Here is a 19375-nt window from a genome sequence, read left to right as displayed (position 1 = left end):
GATCAAAATGAGACAGGCACCTTCAAACTCCAGCATATTATCTACTCTGTGGTAAGACCTGTGGTGTACAGCAGCCTACAGGCGAGGGTGCAACTAGGATTATCAATAATGCTACAATAAGTACCTCCATTATTTGTTCCAAAGAAATTAATCAAAAATGAAAGATGATTGCCACTAAAATGTTTGGTCACCCCTTACAATAAAGAAAATAGTAATAACCACCAGAAATATGAAAATATTTGTTGTAAGTACAGCTAATGCTAAGTTCAAATGTCAAACCTCCCAGAGCCACAAATAAATTGAGTTTGGCCATCTCAGCCACATTTGGTTCAAGATCTGCAGAGCTAATCGTGTTAGATATTCTCTGCCTGCAATACTCAAAAGGCAGAATTTGTGAATGAGACTATTCCCTAAAGAATTTCTGTGTACAAAGTTCTACGCCAGAGCTTGATTTCTCTTGTAAACATAAGTAAACAGCCTTGAAAAAAACAACTACAGGAACTTAATGGAATGCTCAGTTAGTATCAGCATACATTATTTAATATTGCAGACTAGAATTACCGGGTGTCCAGGAGGTCATTGATTAAATATGTGATACTGATTTAGTAGTGCAAGCTAAGAACAGGAACACATTTATCACTAGGTCTAATAGTACGAACTCTGTTTCTTGTGTTCATGTACATACTGCTAGAGCATAGCCCCGCTGAAAACCAGAGTTAGCCAAGGTCACTATAATGGCTCAACCTCCAAAGACAATTCACCTGCTTATTAGTTCTAATATAGACAGATGAGGGGTGGCTACTGCGTGTGTTTAGGAGCGCTTGTGTGTTTAGGTGAATGTTGATGAGACAGAAAGAGATGGAGACAGAGTGTAAGGTCTTGTCCGTATGAGAGAATGTATGTGCATCCAAATGTGTGCATCAGCATGTAATGTAGTCCACCAAGGTCGGAGCAGTCTCGCCCTGCATCTAAAATGAACTGCGAGTGTTTAAATTCAAAGACTAAAGCATTAGGGTATGCAAAGTGAACAGGGGTGTGTAGTTTTTATGTTTTATGTTCTCTGGGGGGTTCTCTGTGTCCTCCCATGTCCAAAAGCATGCAATTTAGGTGAATTGATTACTCCAAATTGTCCGTAGTATATAATTATCTGTCTCTGTGTGGCCCCGCAATGCATTGGCGACGCATCCGGGGTGTACCCCACCTCTCACCCATAGCAAGCTGGGATAGGCTCCAGCAACTCCCGTGACCCACAACGCGGCAAGAAATGCAGGTGTTGATGGTTTAGTGCACAAAATTTAATGACACTGTCATAAAATGTATGTATTATTGTCCACCGCTGAAACAATGTATTGGTAGTATTTTTAAAAGAAGAATCAGAGATTTTAAGCGCTGGCTAAATAGTCCAGCCACTAAAAAGCCTTGTGGTCATGAATTTGTGGGCAGTAATAGGTTATTTCATGTCATGGCCTTCTCAGATCAACAAAGCTCTGAAAAACAAATTTACGGCTCAAACTGACTTTTATTTTAGGAAAATCTTGCAGTTCAAAAATGATTAAAACATGAGCAAATGGAGTTTGGAGAACAAAAAGTGCAGATGTAAGAGTTTCTGGCTGCAGCAGAAAGCAGGAATCATCAGGGACACAGTGGCTGAGGGCTGTTCAGCAGCAGCACAGCTCCTGAGTGCGCATCATCGACTCACAAATAAATATCTGCGAACAGAGCATTGAAATGTTCCACATCAATCAAATGTAATACCTCCATAAAGAACTGCTCACATCAAAGAATGCCTTGCCATGACTGAGCCAGCAGTCCTGGGCAGAGAGTGAAGCTTTGACTTTACAGTGTTTTGCTGACGGAAAGAAGATGAAGAGGATGAAAGCTCGAGGAAGACAAAGACGAGGCCTCCATTTGGTTGTCAGAGGCCGAATCAAATGGAGGAGAAGGAAGCCAACAGAAACATGAAACAAGCCAGTCAATGTCACAGCATCGATGTGTCCCCCTTTATTAGTGCATTGAACAAAAACCAACACACAGCTTGTTATTTTGTATTTTATTTATGTTTGAAACCATAGTGCAATGAACAATTCTGCAATCATTTCAGTCGAGGAGGATATTTTGTTTTAACTGAAAGTTGTAGGTGAATTCTTTTGCATCTTTAACTGGACATTGTGCGTATATGAAAAGGAAAGGAAATGCCTAGCCATGAATACATTTAATTTGGAGCACTTGGAGTACCAAGGTTTGTTCAGGAGCCAAACACATTCCATGATGGTAGAGTAAGAAATTTAAGATTTGCATTTGAAATGTGTGCGTTCAGTATCAAGTGGAAACCCACACTTCCCCAATCGCAACAGTTCAGTTTAGCACTTTGCCAGAATACCAATGGCAGCAGCACTATTTGTCTAGAACCTTATCCACACTTTGGTAATAATGACTTTGGAACTGGAAATTATTTATTTCAGTTTGTCAGTAGCCATCCCTAACAGTATTTATCTGGGTTTAATACCATATTCTACATTTTAGACTTGTTATGTATAAACAGAGCATTCTTCATAGGATAAATGTTTCTGCGGATAACCTTCTCGGAGTGTGAATCAGAATGTAGACAACAACTTCTTCCGACTCGGAAAATAAAAAAGCACTTGAACTCTTTTTAAGCAGGGTCAGGGCTTGACATTGTGGCTGTTTCACTCGCATTTGCATCTAAAATGAGCAGTGTGCAAGGAAATATCACAGATCTCTGACGAGCACTCAAAAAGGATTAGACCTTAGATTTGACAGCAGCCGAACCACATAAAAAAAAATATTGGTACAATAAGCTATAAGTTAACATTTGTTGACAGAGGTGTACTGCTTGTACTGCAATATTGAAGTGCTTAATGTATGAATCGTTGAGCACTGAGCAGAAGAAAAGATTTGCAGTAAATTGTTAATGTGACGATAAGTGTACACTGTAGGCTAGAAGGTGTCAGTTATGAAATGTTGCAGCCCCTGAAGAAGAAGAAGAGTCGTGTCTGCTGTTTCCCCAAACGTTGGAAAGGTAAACAAGGTGATCCCTGAGGTAAGGAACTAAAGCCCTTGAAGAATACATCCCTCATGTTCTCTCGGACTATGATCTAAAAGGGATAGTCTTCAGATGAGACAGTTATTCTGGAGTTGTGAAATATGGAAGCATTCCGAACCAGCCATTATACAACCCACACATATCTCCCAGAAAGCTCCGTCCATGATAAGGAGACAAATATACCTATTATGTATCATTTCTGGTGCATTGGAACAGTAAAAGTCAAAATAACAAATGATAGGAAATTAGCAATTGTAACCAAATAATTGCAAATTAATGTCATATCTTGTTAGGAATAGGAGGTTAAGATTTTTTCCACAGTTTTAGAGTGATTGTATACTTATGGGATGTTTCATATCTTTTCAGGCAGATGAAAAACATCCTTCACGGAAACTGGTAAAGAAGCCCAAATGTGCTAAAAACACACAATGAGCACAATATTGCTATTACAATATGTTGCTTTTCAGATTGTGATTCCGCTTCTGGACACCTTAGCAAATTGTCTCAATTATTTAAGACATTCTGGGTCTCACTTCAAAAGTACATGAACGGAGATGTTCTATGTGTGGCACGAATGACATACAGCTTTGGCAGTATTAGTGATTATTTCTTGCTTCATAAAACTACAAGCGATCCAGTAAAAAGCATTGACGCAGTTCATAAAGCGGGACCATGCAGTTTCCAAATCCAGCAAAATGTCTGGATAAAAAAAGTGCTTTCATTTAATTAAACCGTAAAGCCCTCCTGAGGCAGCACTCTTGTATAGAATATCAACATTCACTTTCCAGTGATGCACTATTGATAAATCACACTATATGGAAACCTATCAAAATTTGACTGACTTTGAACTCAGAGAACATTCACAGGTGTCTATAATAAAAGAACACTAAAATTACCATATGTTTCTTGGCAGGAGCTCCAAGCTGAAAGAAGATGTACAAAAGATATGAAGTCGATATACGGTAAGAGCATTTCCAGTTGAACTTGGCTGCGAGCTGCGAGTGGAAGGGCGGCTTGACTTGGCTGGAAAGACAGGCTGCTGATTTCACAAAGCCGAGCAGAGCTGAGCTGAAGGAATTGTAAGGCGTGTGATTGGCAGCAGCAGGATGGAGAGACAGGGAATGTGAGCGAGAAAAAGCAAACGCGTTCCAGTAGTAAAACAGCAGGTCTTCACAGCAGCATGCATGCTGGTCCCCCAGAGCAGATGCTGATTCACTACAACAGTTTTGGTACAGTGCGATTCTGGATTGCTGCCACACAGTTTTCCAGTCTAGCTGAGACTTTATGAGCCCATGTGCTCTTATGTTTTAACCTTGAAACTAATGCCTGAATCTCAGATTAAAAGCCTCCAGCGGCTGGATGTGTGGGGGGGATTATTTCGACAAGGTAGCACCACTGGAAAAAAAAGAAGTGTTATCAATAAGCCATAACTCTCCTGGCAGAGTGACAAGTGATTTCTGCCTCTGAACTAATCCTTCCAGGAGTCTGAGCTGTTACTTTTCGGCTGAGAACTGTTAAGCAGCAAAGTTAAAAAACCTTTGGTGAGCACGCGCAGCCTTCCCATTTGATCCTGACTTTTTAATCATGTCTTTAAATTAAAATACTATGTGATTTAGGGTCTTGTAATTTATAACTAGTATTAAAATGCAGCCACGCACCAATCACAAAAATAGAATACATGTTTTAGTTGGCTAAACTTTGAACCTACTTACAACATTTAGTCATCGAGCCTCAGCAATACAGTCCCAACCAAAGTCATACTGTTGGTGCCTGGCTCAAATCACAGAAACAAATAGCTAGCAAGCTTAACCCTAAGGCACAGTGTTGCACTGATGTGAAGAATATGTATTTATAGATATATCTGACTGATCGTATACAATGTACAGAATGTGCCAGAATAAACTATCATCATCTTTGATAAGAAGAACAAGCAGCTCACCAGAGCTATATGCTTTGTTATTCATGACAGTTGAATAAAAGTCACTCAATACAACAAATATTGATGTCATTGGGGAACTTAATTAAACATCATTGTGATCAACAACAATCAGTTGGATGCATCCATCTGGTAGCAGTTGTGATATTGAGTTTGGATGTGTGGGCTGATTGACGAAACTGCAGACAGTGCTCGTACAGGACAGCCAGTGTTGTTTTTTACATGTTCAAAACAAATCTGGTTTAGTGTTCAGCTTGGAGTATCTCATTAAATCCACTGAAAACGATGACTATGTCTATTAAATTTAAGATTTTGCCAGTCTTCTTAATAAACAAAACGTCGTCTTATAATTTGGTTAGTTTCCAATTTTCCAATTCTAATTGACAGAATGTATCTAAACATGACACATTTTCCAAACACAGCCGAGCCTGCCTGTCAGCTTCGGTGTGCTCCTGCAGTCACGTACAATGCTGTAAGCACCCTGCTTCTCATCTCACGTACCGGTAATCAATTTAATCACTTCGCAGTTCACTAAAGTGTCAAATTATTAGTATTTTATTTTGCTGAACAGCATGGAATGATTATATGGTTAGTCCAGACAGCAAGAGCTGCAAATCCAGTCTGCAGCAGCTTAGCTCTCCTGAGGTGTGCCTGGTGTATTATAAACTCTGCAACTCCAAAACATTTGTAGAGCTAAGCGATCGACACTGAACAAATTAAAATGGCTGCGCTCATTAGGATGAGCTGTGAGGCTGCTACCGGTCAGTTACTTTGCTCGCAGACATTTGGCTGATCTAAATCTGTTACCGGAAACTTTCAATAGATTGCTTATTCAGTAAGTAATGCTAATGGCTCTGTGTGAAGTAAATGCTAAGCCTAAGCTTAATGCAAACAGGAAGATGACTTATCTGAGTTATTTGGTCATTAATAAAATACTTTAATGAAATTTTGACCTTAAGGTTAGGGGAAAGATTCACTCTCGGCCACGGAGGCAATGGACGAACAAACAGAGAACAGCATTGCAAAGAGTGGAGCTCTGCCCCTATTAAGGCTTGGGAACAGTTAAATGTGCATGACAATACAAAACGGCTGCATATGCATAGGCACACACTAGCGCTGCACAAAGCATCATTTCACTCATTAATCAGATGTGAATTGATCGGTCCAGCCTTTAAGCGAGTTAGGTCAGGACCGTTTCATTGGGGATGGCATTGATTAATGAATTTCGGGAGAGATTAAAGCTTTTGAATGATTAAGGAGGCTGTGAGGAAATTGTGTCAAAAAAGAGTGAACACCTTTCACATGCTGAGGCCAAACATGCACATACAACCGCATGTGAGTGCATTTGTATAATATTGACTGCGTTCTTCTTCGTGTGTACAGTATACGTGTTTGCATCCACTGTACTGATGTGCGCCGTAGTTGCTTTTGCTGCATGGGTACACATATTACATACAAGCTCAGTTCCATTGCCTTGTTGAATCACCCTTAATAGCATGTGTGAATAATATGTAAAATCATATATGTACAACATATAGATATATGTTTCACTGCCTCTTCATCAAAGCTACACCCTTAGCAGATGCCCCATGCGTTTAACAAGATTGTATCATTTTATGTCATGTGGTATAAACTATATAATGACTCTCTATTACTTTATCATTGATAAACATAGAAATTCTCATCATCAGGAGAAAAGGAGTTTCAATAATTCCTTCCTGCTTTCAACAGAAAATCCACAGCAGACGTCCTCTAGCGAAGAAGGGAGATTCATTTAAATTCTTGCAAACTATTTGGAAATACTGTTCCAACTGTTCCAAAAACATTGGTTTAGATCCGGTGGCACGCCTTTTCCACATCTGTCATAGCGGTACTGACGGCTTTTTCACAGTGGAGGTCACTGGCTTTGTGCTGCGGTCTATCAGAGCAGGTGATCTACATAAATGACTCCAGAGAGAGATTTGCTCAGATAGAGGAAAATTGACTTCCTGAGCTGGAATGAACTAAATTGTGTTCAGCTTAGATGACGTGGTCTCATTAGACACCGAATGAGCTATACACAAAAACACTTATCACATTGTACCAGTGTACATTTCTGTAGTATCATAAAACAGCGCCAGCTACTGGTAGTTTTGGTGAGTCGTTACCTCCAGTCTAGTTGGATGAATTGGACACAGTTCAACAGTATTTGGTGACAACTTTACTTGATGCTAATATGTTTGAATGTTTTACATGTTGCTACTTCACAAAAGAAAACCCTCAGGTTTTTTGAAGGAGCCTTTAAGCACTTAAAGCGGAAATATTTAATTGTGAGGCAAGTATTTATCAACTGGCATCTTAATCCTATAATTAATGCATATCGACATTAATCTCGATGCCTGAGAATCGATACTTCGACTTTGTTAAATCAGTGTCGTCGCCTGACTAGCTGCTGCTGACTTATTGTGTGGTGGCGCAGCAGCGTTAATGCTGCCAAAGAATAATCCATCATAACCATATTCATTGATTCTCTTACACAGTGCAGCACAGCAACGTTCAGCATTACTTAGGATGCACTGTAAATAGTAGATGAGACTGAACTCTGGATGTTTGGTAAAACCCTATCATTCTGCATAATTCATGTATTCCTACCTCCAGGACAGATGCTGCTTATTCCATTTGTTCTGAAGAGTCAGAGCACGTTTCCTCCGGCCCATTGTCACCTCTGCCTCCGAAACATCTGGCAGAGAACATCTGGGTGTTTTCATCAGGCCCAATGTGGCTTGGTCTAAAGAGGCGAGGAGAGGAAATTATACAGACTAATGACCAAACGTTTGCTAAATCTAATATTTGTACACCATAAATATAACTTTATTATCATAGACTTGACAGCTGGAAGACAAAGACACTTAAACTAATAATGAAAATTTTCTTTTTAAATAAACTGTGTAAATACACCGCTGCAGTTCAACATCTGCTCGCAAATGATTGCTCCAATAGCTGTAACTCAAAGGATGTCCTCATATACATGCATATTTGTATACACAGGGATTTATGAGAGGTCATCAAGGCCATGAATCATGCATCCTCTGCACAACTACACACACACACACACACACACCTGCTCAGGCCATAAACTGTACTTGCATATACATACTCACTGCTGTGCTCTCTAAAAACACTCACACACAGTATCATGCTGTCCATCATCCACAGGCCTGTATACGAAGTGTTTGCTGTTTGGTGTGTAATATAATTGTGTAGGCGTATGAGAGGTGGATAGTGGTTGCTTGAGATATGATAAAGATATTATGAGAGATAGCACAATGATCAATATATTAGTTTTCTGTTGTACACCACTTGCACTGCAGTAGTGTTATTTTACGCTGTGTGTGTGTGTGTGTGTGTGAGCATATGACAGCAAGTTATCCGCGCAATCCAATACAGGAGCTGAAGTCAATATTACCGCTCTAAAGTTAAATGGCCGTTATGTCATTTGTGTTTATCTTGCTTGGATAACATTATGTTGCTTTAAGCCAAGGTGTCCTCCGTACGCTTTTATTTTCTCTGGAGTTATGAATTAAACATAAAGCACATAGAGTCCCCATCCATCCACAGTCCCAACACTCGCTCACCGGGATGAACCACGGCCACATACCAAAGACGCCGGTCTCTTTTATCCCTCCGAACCTCTGCATGGCTTTGATGGCCTTGGTCAGGGCCTCCTTGGTCTGAAGCTGCCCAGTCACTGGGTCAGGGGGTGGGAGGTAGCCAAACTTACTCAGCCAGTCCTGGAAGGGAAAAGGCAGATATGGGATTCAAAAGTCTTTCCAGGCATTTAAATAATTAAAAATATCCCATAGCAACGAAGAAGGTCTGGCACATGTTCATGTTTACTGTCTGTGAACACTGTTCACACTGGGAAAGCTTTAAATTTGAATGTCACACATGTCCCTCAAATGACACGTTCCAACATAAAATGAGCCATTAAAGAAGATGACACAGCTGATATTTTTACTTGTCATCAAAGGAAAAGGCAAATCACACCAAATGACATTTATAATTCTAAAAAATGCATTTAGATCCTCTTGCTGCAGGATTCTGGTATTGTGCATGTTGGTTAAATGCTCATGATTTGCTAAGACAATAACATTGACCTGTGTTTGTACACAGTAAAATTCCTGTTTTCATTTTCAAATTATAGTGAAATGCCCATCTATATGATATACGCTGGTAGTATAAGCGCGGTTGGAATCTGGATTCAATAAAACGGTTGCTGAGGGCAGGTTTCAGATTGAGGCACACTATGTTCACACATCCAGCAGCTACTATAGATTTAGCAGGTTGCTCAAGGACCAGCTTGCTTACCATGAAACCCTGTCACTTAAGCCTGCATCTGCTTAGTAAATATGTTCACTGTACAAGGTGCTGAAAAGGACCTTTCGACTGCAAAAAAAAAAAAGAAAATATGTCTAAAATGGTGTCTTTATCAGATGTAAAACTGCAAAAGGTGAGGAAAAAGGTACGTACTGTATCTAATAGAGGAATTGAAAATGGTTTACGTAGGGCATTGAAATGCATTAAAGAATGTTTGGACACAAACTGGAAAATGAGTCAGCAAGTTAAAATGCAGTACAGTAAGAACAGACAAAAAATAATAGAGCATTTAAACGGCAGATTATTTCTACTTTCTCATATAAAAGATGATACAGAGTTCTAGAAGGAATTCAGCTGCTGAAATATGTTTAATCTGCATGGATGGCTGAGAAAAAATGCTCAGTGTTAAAATGCAAGACACCAAAAGACTAAAATAAGTGTGGAGAGAAGGCAAACTTTTTTTGCAGGGAAAAAAACACTAAACATGATTAGGGTGCTGGCGGAAATAGCTGCTACTTAAATATTCTTTAATCATGCATTATTAAGACATAGAAACGGATGAACCTTCCAGTATTCAAATATTCTTTTACACCAAAGAGAAATATACCCAGTCAACATGCAGCCTGCCTTTCAAAAATCACTTTTCACTTCTACCTCTGCTGTCTTATCTTGTTCAAGGTGTAGAACGGAGCTAAAAAGAAGTAATTGAATAAACAAACAAACTCTGAGTTACTCGTGTTACATAGAGGAAAACAGAGAAGTAACTGTGCTCCACACACTATTACTCGGCACATGGAATCTATTAAAATGGACATTCTTATATCAAACCGCCGTGGGACTAGATTATGTGTAGTTAAGCTTGACTACAAAAAGCAAGGATTTGTTTAAAACGATATCAGTATATACATAAATATTGAATCTCTTAGTTAAATTAAAATATTTAAATTGCCACTAAACATTTGAGACTGAACATTCTAATTTTGTATGTATTTGTCCATAAATCAGAGAAAATGATGACCCTAATCCTTGCTCAGCAACGCATTGACCAACAACACATTAAATAATAGTTCAATATCAATTAACAACTAATAATTTAAAGAGTTGCAACTCATAAACACTTTGTATGCAGCGGTTGAAAAAGCTTGATTTAAAAATTATCTTTTATATTTAACAATTCTGTACTGCTCAAATATCAACACTGTGTTTTGTGATAGGATTGGTCATTGTGGACGGTGCAAGGCTGTTTGTCTGTCCTGTCATGACTGGCAGAATGGACCATCCATCTAAAAGGAAGGTGACTGTGACTGACTGTGAATGTGAGCAGGTATGTCTGCGTGAAAGCAAAATAAAGTGAGAACTTATCCCCACAACACGCCTCACTCAGAACAGACACACAACAGGAAAGGATGCTGAGGAAGATGTGGGAGGCATCTCATGTTTGAGTTTTAGGATTGACGAATCGTCAATGGAGCCTCCCGTTGTGCAGCCTTGTAAACATGAAACTAAACCACCGACTATGATTTCATAACCCACAAGATAGAAAGAGGCAGTGTGTGCATTTGATTCACACATGAGCTGCATGACTAACAGACCCTACAAAAGAAGACACACCAAATCATGCACACATACGACGTCTCCCTTGATTTAAAATGTACTTTCATGCATTTAGGACATGGCGGGACAGTAGTAGTCATCTTTCAGTATGTGAAAGACATCTACATTTACTGTCCGTCCATCCATCCATCTCCAACCGCTTATCCGGGGCCGGGTCGCGGGGGCAGCAGCCGAAGCAGGGAAGCCCAGACTTAACTCTCCCCGGCCACTTCTTCCAGCTCTTCCGGGAGGTTCCAGAGGTGTTTCCAGGCCAGCCGAGAGACAGTCTCTCCAACGTGTCCTGGGTCTTACCGCTAACGGTGGGCCATTTATAGTTACTGGTGTACAGTATTTTAAAATAAAATTTTATTGAGACCTCAATCAATGAGTGCATCTCCAAAGTGATGCAAATTCAAGGCAGGTGCAGCTTTTTGACGGCTACTTTTCCATGCAAGCAAAGTCAGGATTTGGGCTACAAAGACAGTCTTAAGGGTAGGGTTACCTTATCTTCAACATAGATAAGATAACAACACAGACCAATAAGGCCTTGTGCAACCTGTCGGTTATCCGTATCACTTGCAGGTCAGTGAGGTTTTTAAGAAAAGTAGAGTGTCAGAGAGACAGAACAGGTAGGAAGGATGACATGTGTGATGACAGCAGACACGGTGACACAGGAACACTTGCATCTTTTACTTTAATTAATTGTCTGCCCAGTGAATGGTACACAGTACACTCCTTGACAAAGAAGGAGAAGGACATTATTTATTTTTTTCATACTTGCTCTTCCCACAATTCAACCATGCCTCTGAATTTTCTGCCAACCTGTCTGGCAGTGATTTGCAGCCATATTTTCTCTATGGGGATAAGAGCTGGTGACTGACCAGGCCAATCTATGGAGAAAGCTGCTCGCGCCATGCTGTTGTTGTTTGTACTTGCCTGTGCCATCGCATTAAGTTGTTGAAAAATGGCTTGTCGGCTTATATTTCCATTAGCGGTACAGAACCTGTTCAAGCTTGGAAGCAACTTATTTTGTCAGAACATTCAGTGGACGTTTCCAGTAGGGTGATCTTGACTTCAGAAGGTTCATGAATTTTACAAGGTTTTTTTTTTTTAGGTAATTTTTAAAGAGAAATGACAGCTTCACTCTTCTCACGTAGTGAGTGTGTCCTTCGTGAAAATGTGTACGGTATGTCTAATATAAAACTACATTATAAGTAACTTTAGAGCAGCTAGATATAAAGACCAATTAATTCAAGATGACATTTTATTTTTTTTAATAGCATATCATGTTTTTTTATATTTAATTATCATATATTTTGCCTCTATTCAATAAAACAGTGTAATTTTGTAAAATATAATGAGAGCGGTTACCTCCTTTTTCACAGATGTGTGTATACTTTGTTTGAATAATAGCAGTAATCATTAATTATACCAGTACAATTTTTATTTTATTTTTTTTACCTTTAAACTGCTGCTTGGTTGCAGGATAAAGGATTGTTTCTAAGAATAAGTCGATTGAGGCTGCCTCTGCATTCATCGTGCACTGTGTGTTAGGAGAGCAGTGACACATGCAGTCGTATTAAATTAGAAATGAACCGCCTCAGCGGAACGTCTGTAACAGCAGGATAAAGATGAAAGACTGTAACATCTAAATATATACATATAAATCATGTATATCAAGATTTTACATGCAAAATAACAATAGTTTGATATCAGTGTTAAATATAGAGTAGTAAACAAATCGAGTTTTCCTTTTTCTGGCAGGTGCTCCTAAACGTCTCCTCTATCAATTCACTAATCTACGTTGTTCCGTTTTTAAAAATGTCAATGTATTTATGTGCCAACAAGTTATGTAATGATGTAATGAGTTATCTAAGCATTCACTGATGAAGATCATGTTTATACACTGTTCATTGCTTCACAGAGACGGTTCAATTTTAATTAGACGCCATTTTTTACAGGGTGGCTATAAAAATACTTCTAGCTCTTCTACCATATTGTACAAAAGCACTAATAGGTTAATTTTAATGAAAAGTATGAAAAAGTGGATAGTTGCACAGGTCCAAAGCCCCGAAGAAGTATTCAAATCAAACAAATATGAGAAGGGAACATCGCCAGACCTCATGCAGCCTGTAACAGGGGGGTGCCAGTGGAGTTTGTGGGGATCGTAGTGCTTAAAATGGTTCGGAATAATACGGTGCATATTAGAGGATGTTAGAAACATTACTGGAACCAATTTACTTGACAGTTCAGGTCTCACTGATTTAAATATTCCTCAAATGTGGAAGCAACAACAACTCTAGGTTTGTATTTATACGCGTTATGAACGCAACCTTAGCTATACCTTACAATATAAATACAACAACTCGATCGTTTTCCATGCAGGATGTTACCACAGAAATGCACCGCTGTGTAGACGGCAGTGTGACACACAGCTCTCGTCCACTTCTCCTGATCCACTAATCAGCTGCTCGCAGTTCGTACCAGTACTATTTTACCAATGGAAGTGCAAAAGGGCACGTAGCGTCGGGCTGAGTGGCGCTGGGATGATGCGACGGAAATGGTCGCCATAAAGTTGAGAGAGACACGAGAACAGTCGATCCGAGTGTCAAACTACCCCGAACAGAGCACCCAGTATTTAACGCACGCCCTCATCCTCCCGTTACAAATTTAAGTCATCACAACATCAAACAGCGCATCCTGCCAGATGGGACGAATCCTCTCCCCGAAAGGTCAAAGGTCACATTGCCGTCCCTTCAGCTTCTATATAAAACTCATCTGTTCCATCCTTCCTGCTTCTGATTTCCTTTTTTCGCACAAAACCTCCCATTGTTTCCCCAATAAACAGCTGCAGTCCCTTCAACCTCTCCCTTATTGACAAGGAATGATTCACTGGGAGTCATTTAACCCCGTGACCTCACTGTCTCTCAGCATTAGATGAAATAGTCATGGTCACTTCGGTGTTAAGATTGTTGCTTAATGTCTCAGGGACAAAGAAAGTATTTGTGTAACTGAAAATAGCAAATTAGTAGCCTTATTATCGTTGCATTTGGCAATTTATCACAATTCAAGCACTTTAAATTGTGCTTTGCGTAAATAAATACTCTATAATAACTCTATAAAGAGTATAATTACTATGACAGTGACAGTAATTCAATGCCAGTTTTATTCTTGCAAGTCCTGTTAGAAAGCGACAGAACATGCTTTATCCATTTAGAACTAACGTCTAACTGGAGGTAGCAGTTCCAATTGCTAAGCTACTACAATTGCTCATCCCTAGTGGACAATACATTTCTCTTATCCTATCAGCTTCTCTTCTTTCTCAGGACATCCTCATCTCATCAACATCCTGAACATTACTAACAGAAATGATGCAAAAAAAACCCCACTACCATACTCACTATTGTGCTGACACAATGGATGAAAAATAATAAGGTCAGATAGTTTTCAAACTTTATTTTTGAAAATGAATTTTGTGACCTTCCTGGCTTACAGAACATCACACCTAAATGGCTACTTTAAAACTGCGAGGCGAAAACAACTCGGCTCTGTGTGATGTGGTGGGAGTTTTTTGGATTTTCTTTTGTCTTTCAAATCGGCTTTGTGAGGACTGCACACGTTTTCTAGTAATCACACAAAAATCAGGGTGACAGAGATGTTTCCTCTCACGTTGAGTCCATACTAGAACTTCAGTGATGATTTTTGACAACATCAGCCTGGGAGTGCAGCTGTTTGTTTCAGGAGGAGGCTAAACGGGTCTACAAGAGGGCAGATACCGGATCTCCTCAGATGGAACGGATTGATCTGCGAGCAAACGTGACACTGAGAGACTGGAAGGGATTTTCTGACCCTACCGCCCTCTGACTACAGACGATACCTGAGACTGATTGCCCAGAGACTGTTACATTACTTGTACAGTGGCAGAAGATGTCCCGAACGCATCTGGCTCCACACATGCAGGTATAATTCAGTTTTCTAAACACTTTAATAAATGATTACAACTAACATTTACATGTCAGAGCATGAAAACCCAGTTCCTGTCAAGGTTCATAATGCAAGCTGGAAACAAGCAAAGCCACTTTGTTTTTCCATGTGTGAAAAGAGAGAGACAATGCATATGAATTTGTGAGGTGTAATATTTGGTAAGAGGTTTGAGCTTTCATCTATAAGTTACTGTTTAGCTCAGGTCAGCCTGAAATATTTTTTATTTTAGGGAGTTTATAAATCATCCTCTTTACATATTTGCAATTTATTTGTATCTAAAGCAGAAGTGTTCAAAAATTGATACTTTGGTGAGAGGTTTAAGCCAAAAACATTTACTCTGCAATACATGTTATACCTTGCTCTATAAAAAGAACTACAGAGAACTGAAATTGTTCCCTATACAGCAAAAACCATGTGCTGAATTTGTAATTATCTAACTAAAGGTTGACTTACTGGATGTCCTGCAGTTGGACACTGATGATGTAATGCAGCATAATGTACATGAAAATAGTGTAGAATCATCATTAGTTCATATTTATGACCTTTTTTGTTTGATAGATTGGTGTAAAGCCAAATTGACTGTGTTCATCCACAGAAACAATCAGTAATAACAAAACACCAGAGTCACCAATAGTATATTAGACAATGGAACAGTTTATGCTTACTTTACGCAGTATATTGACTGAATAATCACCACTCCAGTATACTGTTACTTCCTGATAATGTGATCTATCTCGTTCGGTATGGACTGGATGCATACAGTACATACATGCAACATGTTCAGTATATATTGCTGTACTTACATTCTGCACAGTGTAACACATTAGATGAATTGTATGCTTAATAGTAGGGACACATGTTTTTTCACTGGGTTGAAATCTACAGCTATGATTCGCATAATAAATTACTAAAATGTGAACTTTAACCCCTCATCCTCCTTGATGATCTCTTACTACCACTTCTCTGCTAAGAAATGAGGCTATTTTACTGCATTCAAGGCCAGAAAAGTAAAGATCAACAACTCGCAGAGGCCTTCGCGTCTTTAAGTGGATGGCGGAGGTGGAGGCTGTCTTTTTATTTCTTAAATTCAAAAGTATTCTCAAAACACTTTCCGATCCCTTATGAGGAGCTGGTTAGTGTCATAGTGTCATTTTGAGTGATAAACCGAACGAGCAGTGCTTTGTGTGTGTGTGTGTGTGCGTTGACCTGCAGGTCACGCTTAAATCCAAGATGTTCCGACCGTGTGCCCTTCAAGCATTGCAACGAGGGTGAGAAGGACGAGTTGAATGAAAACTTGGAGAGGAGAACGTCTGCTCTCGACATCCATCAGTGTTAGTGCTTTAGAAGAGACGATGCACAAAGAGAATAACTGAGGAAGGTTGGAGGGATTGTACTGCAAAGGCTGTTCACCTATTTGAAATTGGGATTTGATGTTTTCTGTTATTATTTACCAGTTTTCCATAAAGACAAAACTGGTCAAATGATTCTGTGTGTTGTGTTTTAGCCTCCTTTAGCTTACAAAGTCAGATGAACTCTCTGCATAATACCTGGCAGGATATACAGGAGAACAGAGTGATGTCAGGAGAAGATCCCTTTCCCTGCGGTCAGCCTTTCAATTTTTAAACTATACTGCTACTCGTCTGTGTAGGTTCTCAGTCAGGCAGGTTTTTGCTCTTCGTGACATACCGCTGCTCTGTCTTCGACTGAAATGTCTCAACTATTGGATGGGTTGCCATGATGTATAGTGAAGGGATTCATAATACAGTGGATAAACTCAGTGGATTGTTTTCCTCCAGCACCACTATGAAGTTGAGATAGAAATGTCAAAGCAATGTTTACATGGGCTGTCATGATTCATGTAGATATTCATAGTGTCCAGGTGAATAATTCTACAATAATATTTTGTCACCAGCTGATCAATCATTTGATTCTAAACTGTTGAAAAGTTAGGACAAAGCTGTCAGGACAAATTCCCAGAGCCCAAAGTTCCTTTTTTTTGTCCAACCAACAGTCCAGAGTAAAGGATGGTTCAACCCAGACTGGATGTTTCCTGCTATACGAGACACATCTCAGGTATGAGCTGGCGGTATCTTCACCGTGCTACATATTTATGAACTATGTTAATCTCATCACCTCCTGCCTGCATCCACAAACAATGTCACTGCCTCCTCCGCACCTTGGGGAGAAAGAGGGATAGAATAGACAGAATAAACACGCTGGATGACAAATGCACCAGCAGCGTGTTGAGGAAGTGAATTAAATGATCGTGAATGTTTGGTTGTCTTGTGATTATTTATTCTGCATCAGCCCGCCAAGGCCAAAGATTATCAGTCAAATCGCTGGGGCTCCTTTTTCCACATCGAGTTTTCCAAAGCCCCATACCACATTCTCCACATCCTCGTTGAAAAGGATGAGTAATGGTAATTATAATTTTTAAAAATGCAGCTTTTAGAAAAGTGTAAAAATTTGTCAAGTGTTTAAGGTCAATTATAATAACTGGGGTTACTAGTCAAAAGATGACCCGTTTCAAAATCGCCCCAAAAATAACCTGCACCATTGTGAGGAATATTTTATGCTAGAATGTGAAATCAACAAAGCTCCATAGTAGTTAAATTTAATCAGATGCAGTTCAAGAAGCAATGACAGAGGAAGAAAGAAGCATGAAGAAGCGACAGCCCGCGGGTCACAGATTGAGGGCAAAGCCCTTCTACATGTAAACGGGACCAACACAATGGAGGAATTTTGGGTAATGGACTGTGAGGCCTGATATTCATACAGGAAAGGGTTTAAAATATGGCCTGATTACTCCACCGTCTTTATGTCACATAAATATTGAATGCATTTATAATGTGCATGATAAGAATCTCACTTGGAGGCCGAAGCACTTAAAAGTTTTCATCCGGACTGGACTTCATACATTTTTTACTATTGATTGTAAGAAACAATTCAGCAGAGATGAAGATTCATGCTTCACTAATGAGCCATTAGGCATCCACAGAGAGTTTAGTCATCTTCAAATTAAGATTTTCCCAGGCTGTTTGAGTCAATTTGGATCTTTCTACCAGAAGATTCATATGCAAGATCACAATTTTAAAGTCCTCATGGATCCAGCGTCAAGTCATTGGGTTTCATTTGAGCAATGCTTTTTTTTAAAACCTACATATATAACACAATGAAAGAATAAATAAGAGTCATTCTACTGCGATTAAAATAAGTAAAGTGCAAAAAGTCTGTTCTGAGGCGGCACATTGTGGTTTTGCATTCATTTTAAGTTCCTCATAACATAAGTTCAGTCTGAGGGCACTGAGAATTAAGCTCATGTCAAAGAATCCTCTTCAAAATAATTTGTTCATCTCTCATCTATTAGTACTGCAATGACTTCCTCCTGTCCTCCCATGACTGCGGGACATGTACATAAAATATTAAATCAAATCATCTTTCAGCTCATCAGTTCAATACCTGTAAATGGTGCATGGTTTCTGGTTACGGTCTGTGGTTAATGTTTTCAGAATCCAAACTGTGTGACTTTTTGCTACCCAAAGGTTTGTTGATCTTTACAACTGCTGTTAATATTTGGGCTAAACACCACCAAGCTGTAAAATGAAGCAAACTGTTCAAGATTTCATCATTTGTTTTACGCCAATACAAACTGCTGCTACTGTGCAACACCATGTGCACTTCATATACCGGTAAATAAATACAACTCTGCCTCTCATGCAGCAGACAGCAGCAGTGTCAACCGGCTTTATTACCATATTTCTGAATTGATTTCAAGACACCCTGACGGTGTATCCTCTGAAAACAAAATAAATAAAAATAAGGAAAGTTGAAGGAAGGTTTCAACTTGGATGAATGTGCAGAAAAAAATGACACACACACACACACACACACACACAACTGATAGCATTTATGCTCCAATTCTACTGACAGCACAGCCTGATTACATAAAGCCTCTTCCCTATCATCAGCGATAAACATGTTTGGCCCAAAGATGAAAACTCAAACTCGCCTTGCTCTGTGCAGACATATTTTTGTTTAATCTAAATATCACATCTAGGAGTTCCTTAAGAAAGAATTTGACGTTCAAGACATCCGGGGATCACCTCAAGCGAATAAGATGAATTTCAGGAATTCCAAGAGGTGGAATTATGCATTAAACAAAAATGCACATTTCCTAACTATTTGCAAGTGTTAGCATTAACAACCTTACTTGAACTATTACTTTAGCGCGTTACATTTAATTTTTATCTTAACACAACAATATTTGAGGAATTAATTCCATCCTTTCAGGCTTGCTGAACTTCTGGATAAGGAGCCGTGTGAGGCGGGAGATACTGCTGACTTAGATGGAGCAAGATTATTTCCTTGTCTGCAGCTGCAGAAACAGATGAATGGGAACAGCCAGTCAAGTACATGGATCTCGCCCTATCAGACCCTGACTG

The 19375-nt window shown here is 39.4% G+C and overlaps 1 protein-coding gene across 1 annotated transcript in view; it reads right to left on the bottom strand.

The window, feature by feature from the left end:
- The window catches only part of LOC137908428 (matrix metalloproteinase-17-like), a 45953-nt gene that overhangs the window by 13501 nt on the left and 13077 nt on the right, over nucleotides 1-19375 (bottom strand). The window contains exons 2-3 of the mRNA XM_068752833.1: nucleotides 8638-8770; nucleotides 7632-7767 (exon numbers count right to left, since the gene is read on the bottom strand). Of these exons, the coding sequence (XP_068608934.1) occupies nucleotides 7632-7767; nucleotides 8638-8770 (269 nt within the window). The remainder of the gene's footprint in view (nucleotides 1-7631; nucleotides 7768-8637; nucleotides 8771-19375) is intronic.

Source organism: Brachionichthys hirsutus, chromosome 19, assembly GCF_040956055.1.
Source record: "Brachionichthys hirsutus isolate HB-005 chromosome 19, CSIRO-AGI_Bhir_v1, whole genome shotgun sequence".
NCBI lineage: Eukaryota > Metazoa > Chordata > Actinopteri > Lophiiformes > Brachionichthyidae > Brachionichthys > Brachionichthys hirsutus.
This window is presented reverse-complemented; position numbering and strand designations above follow the sequence as displayed.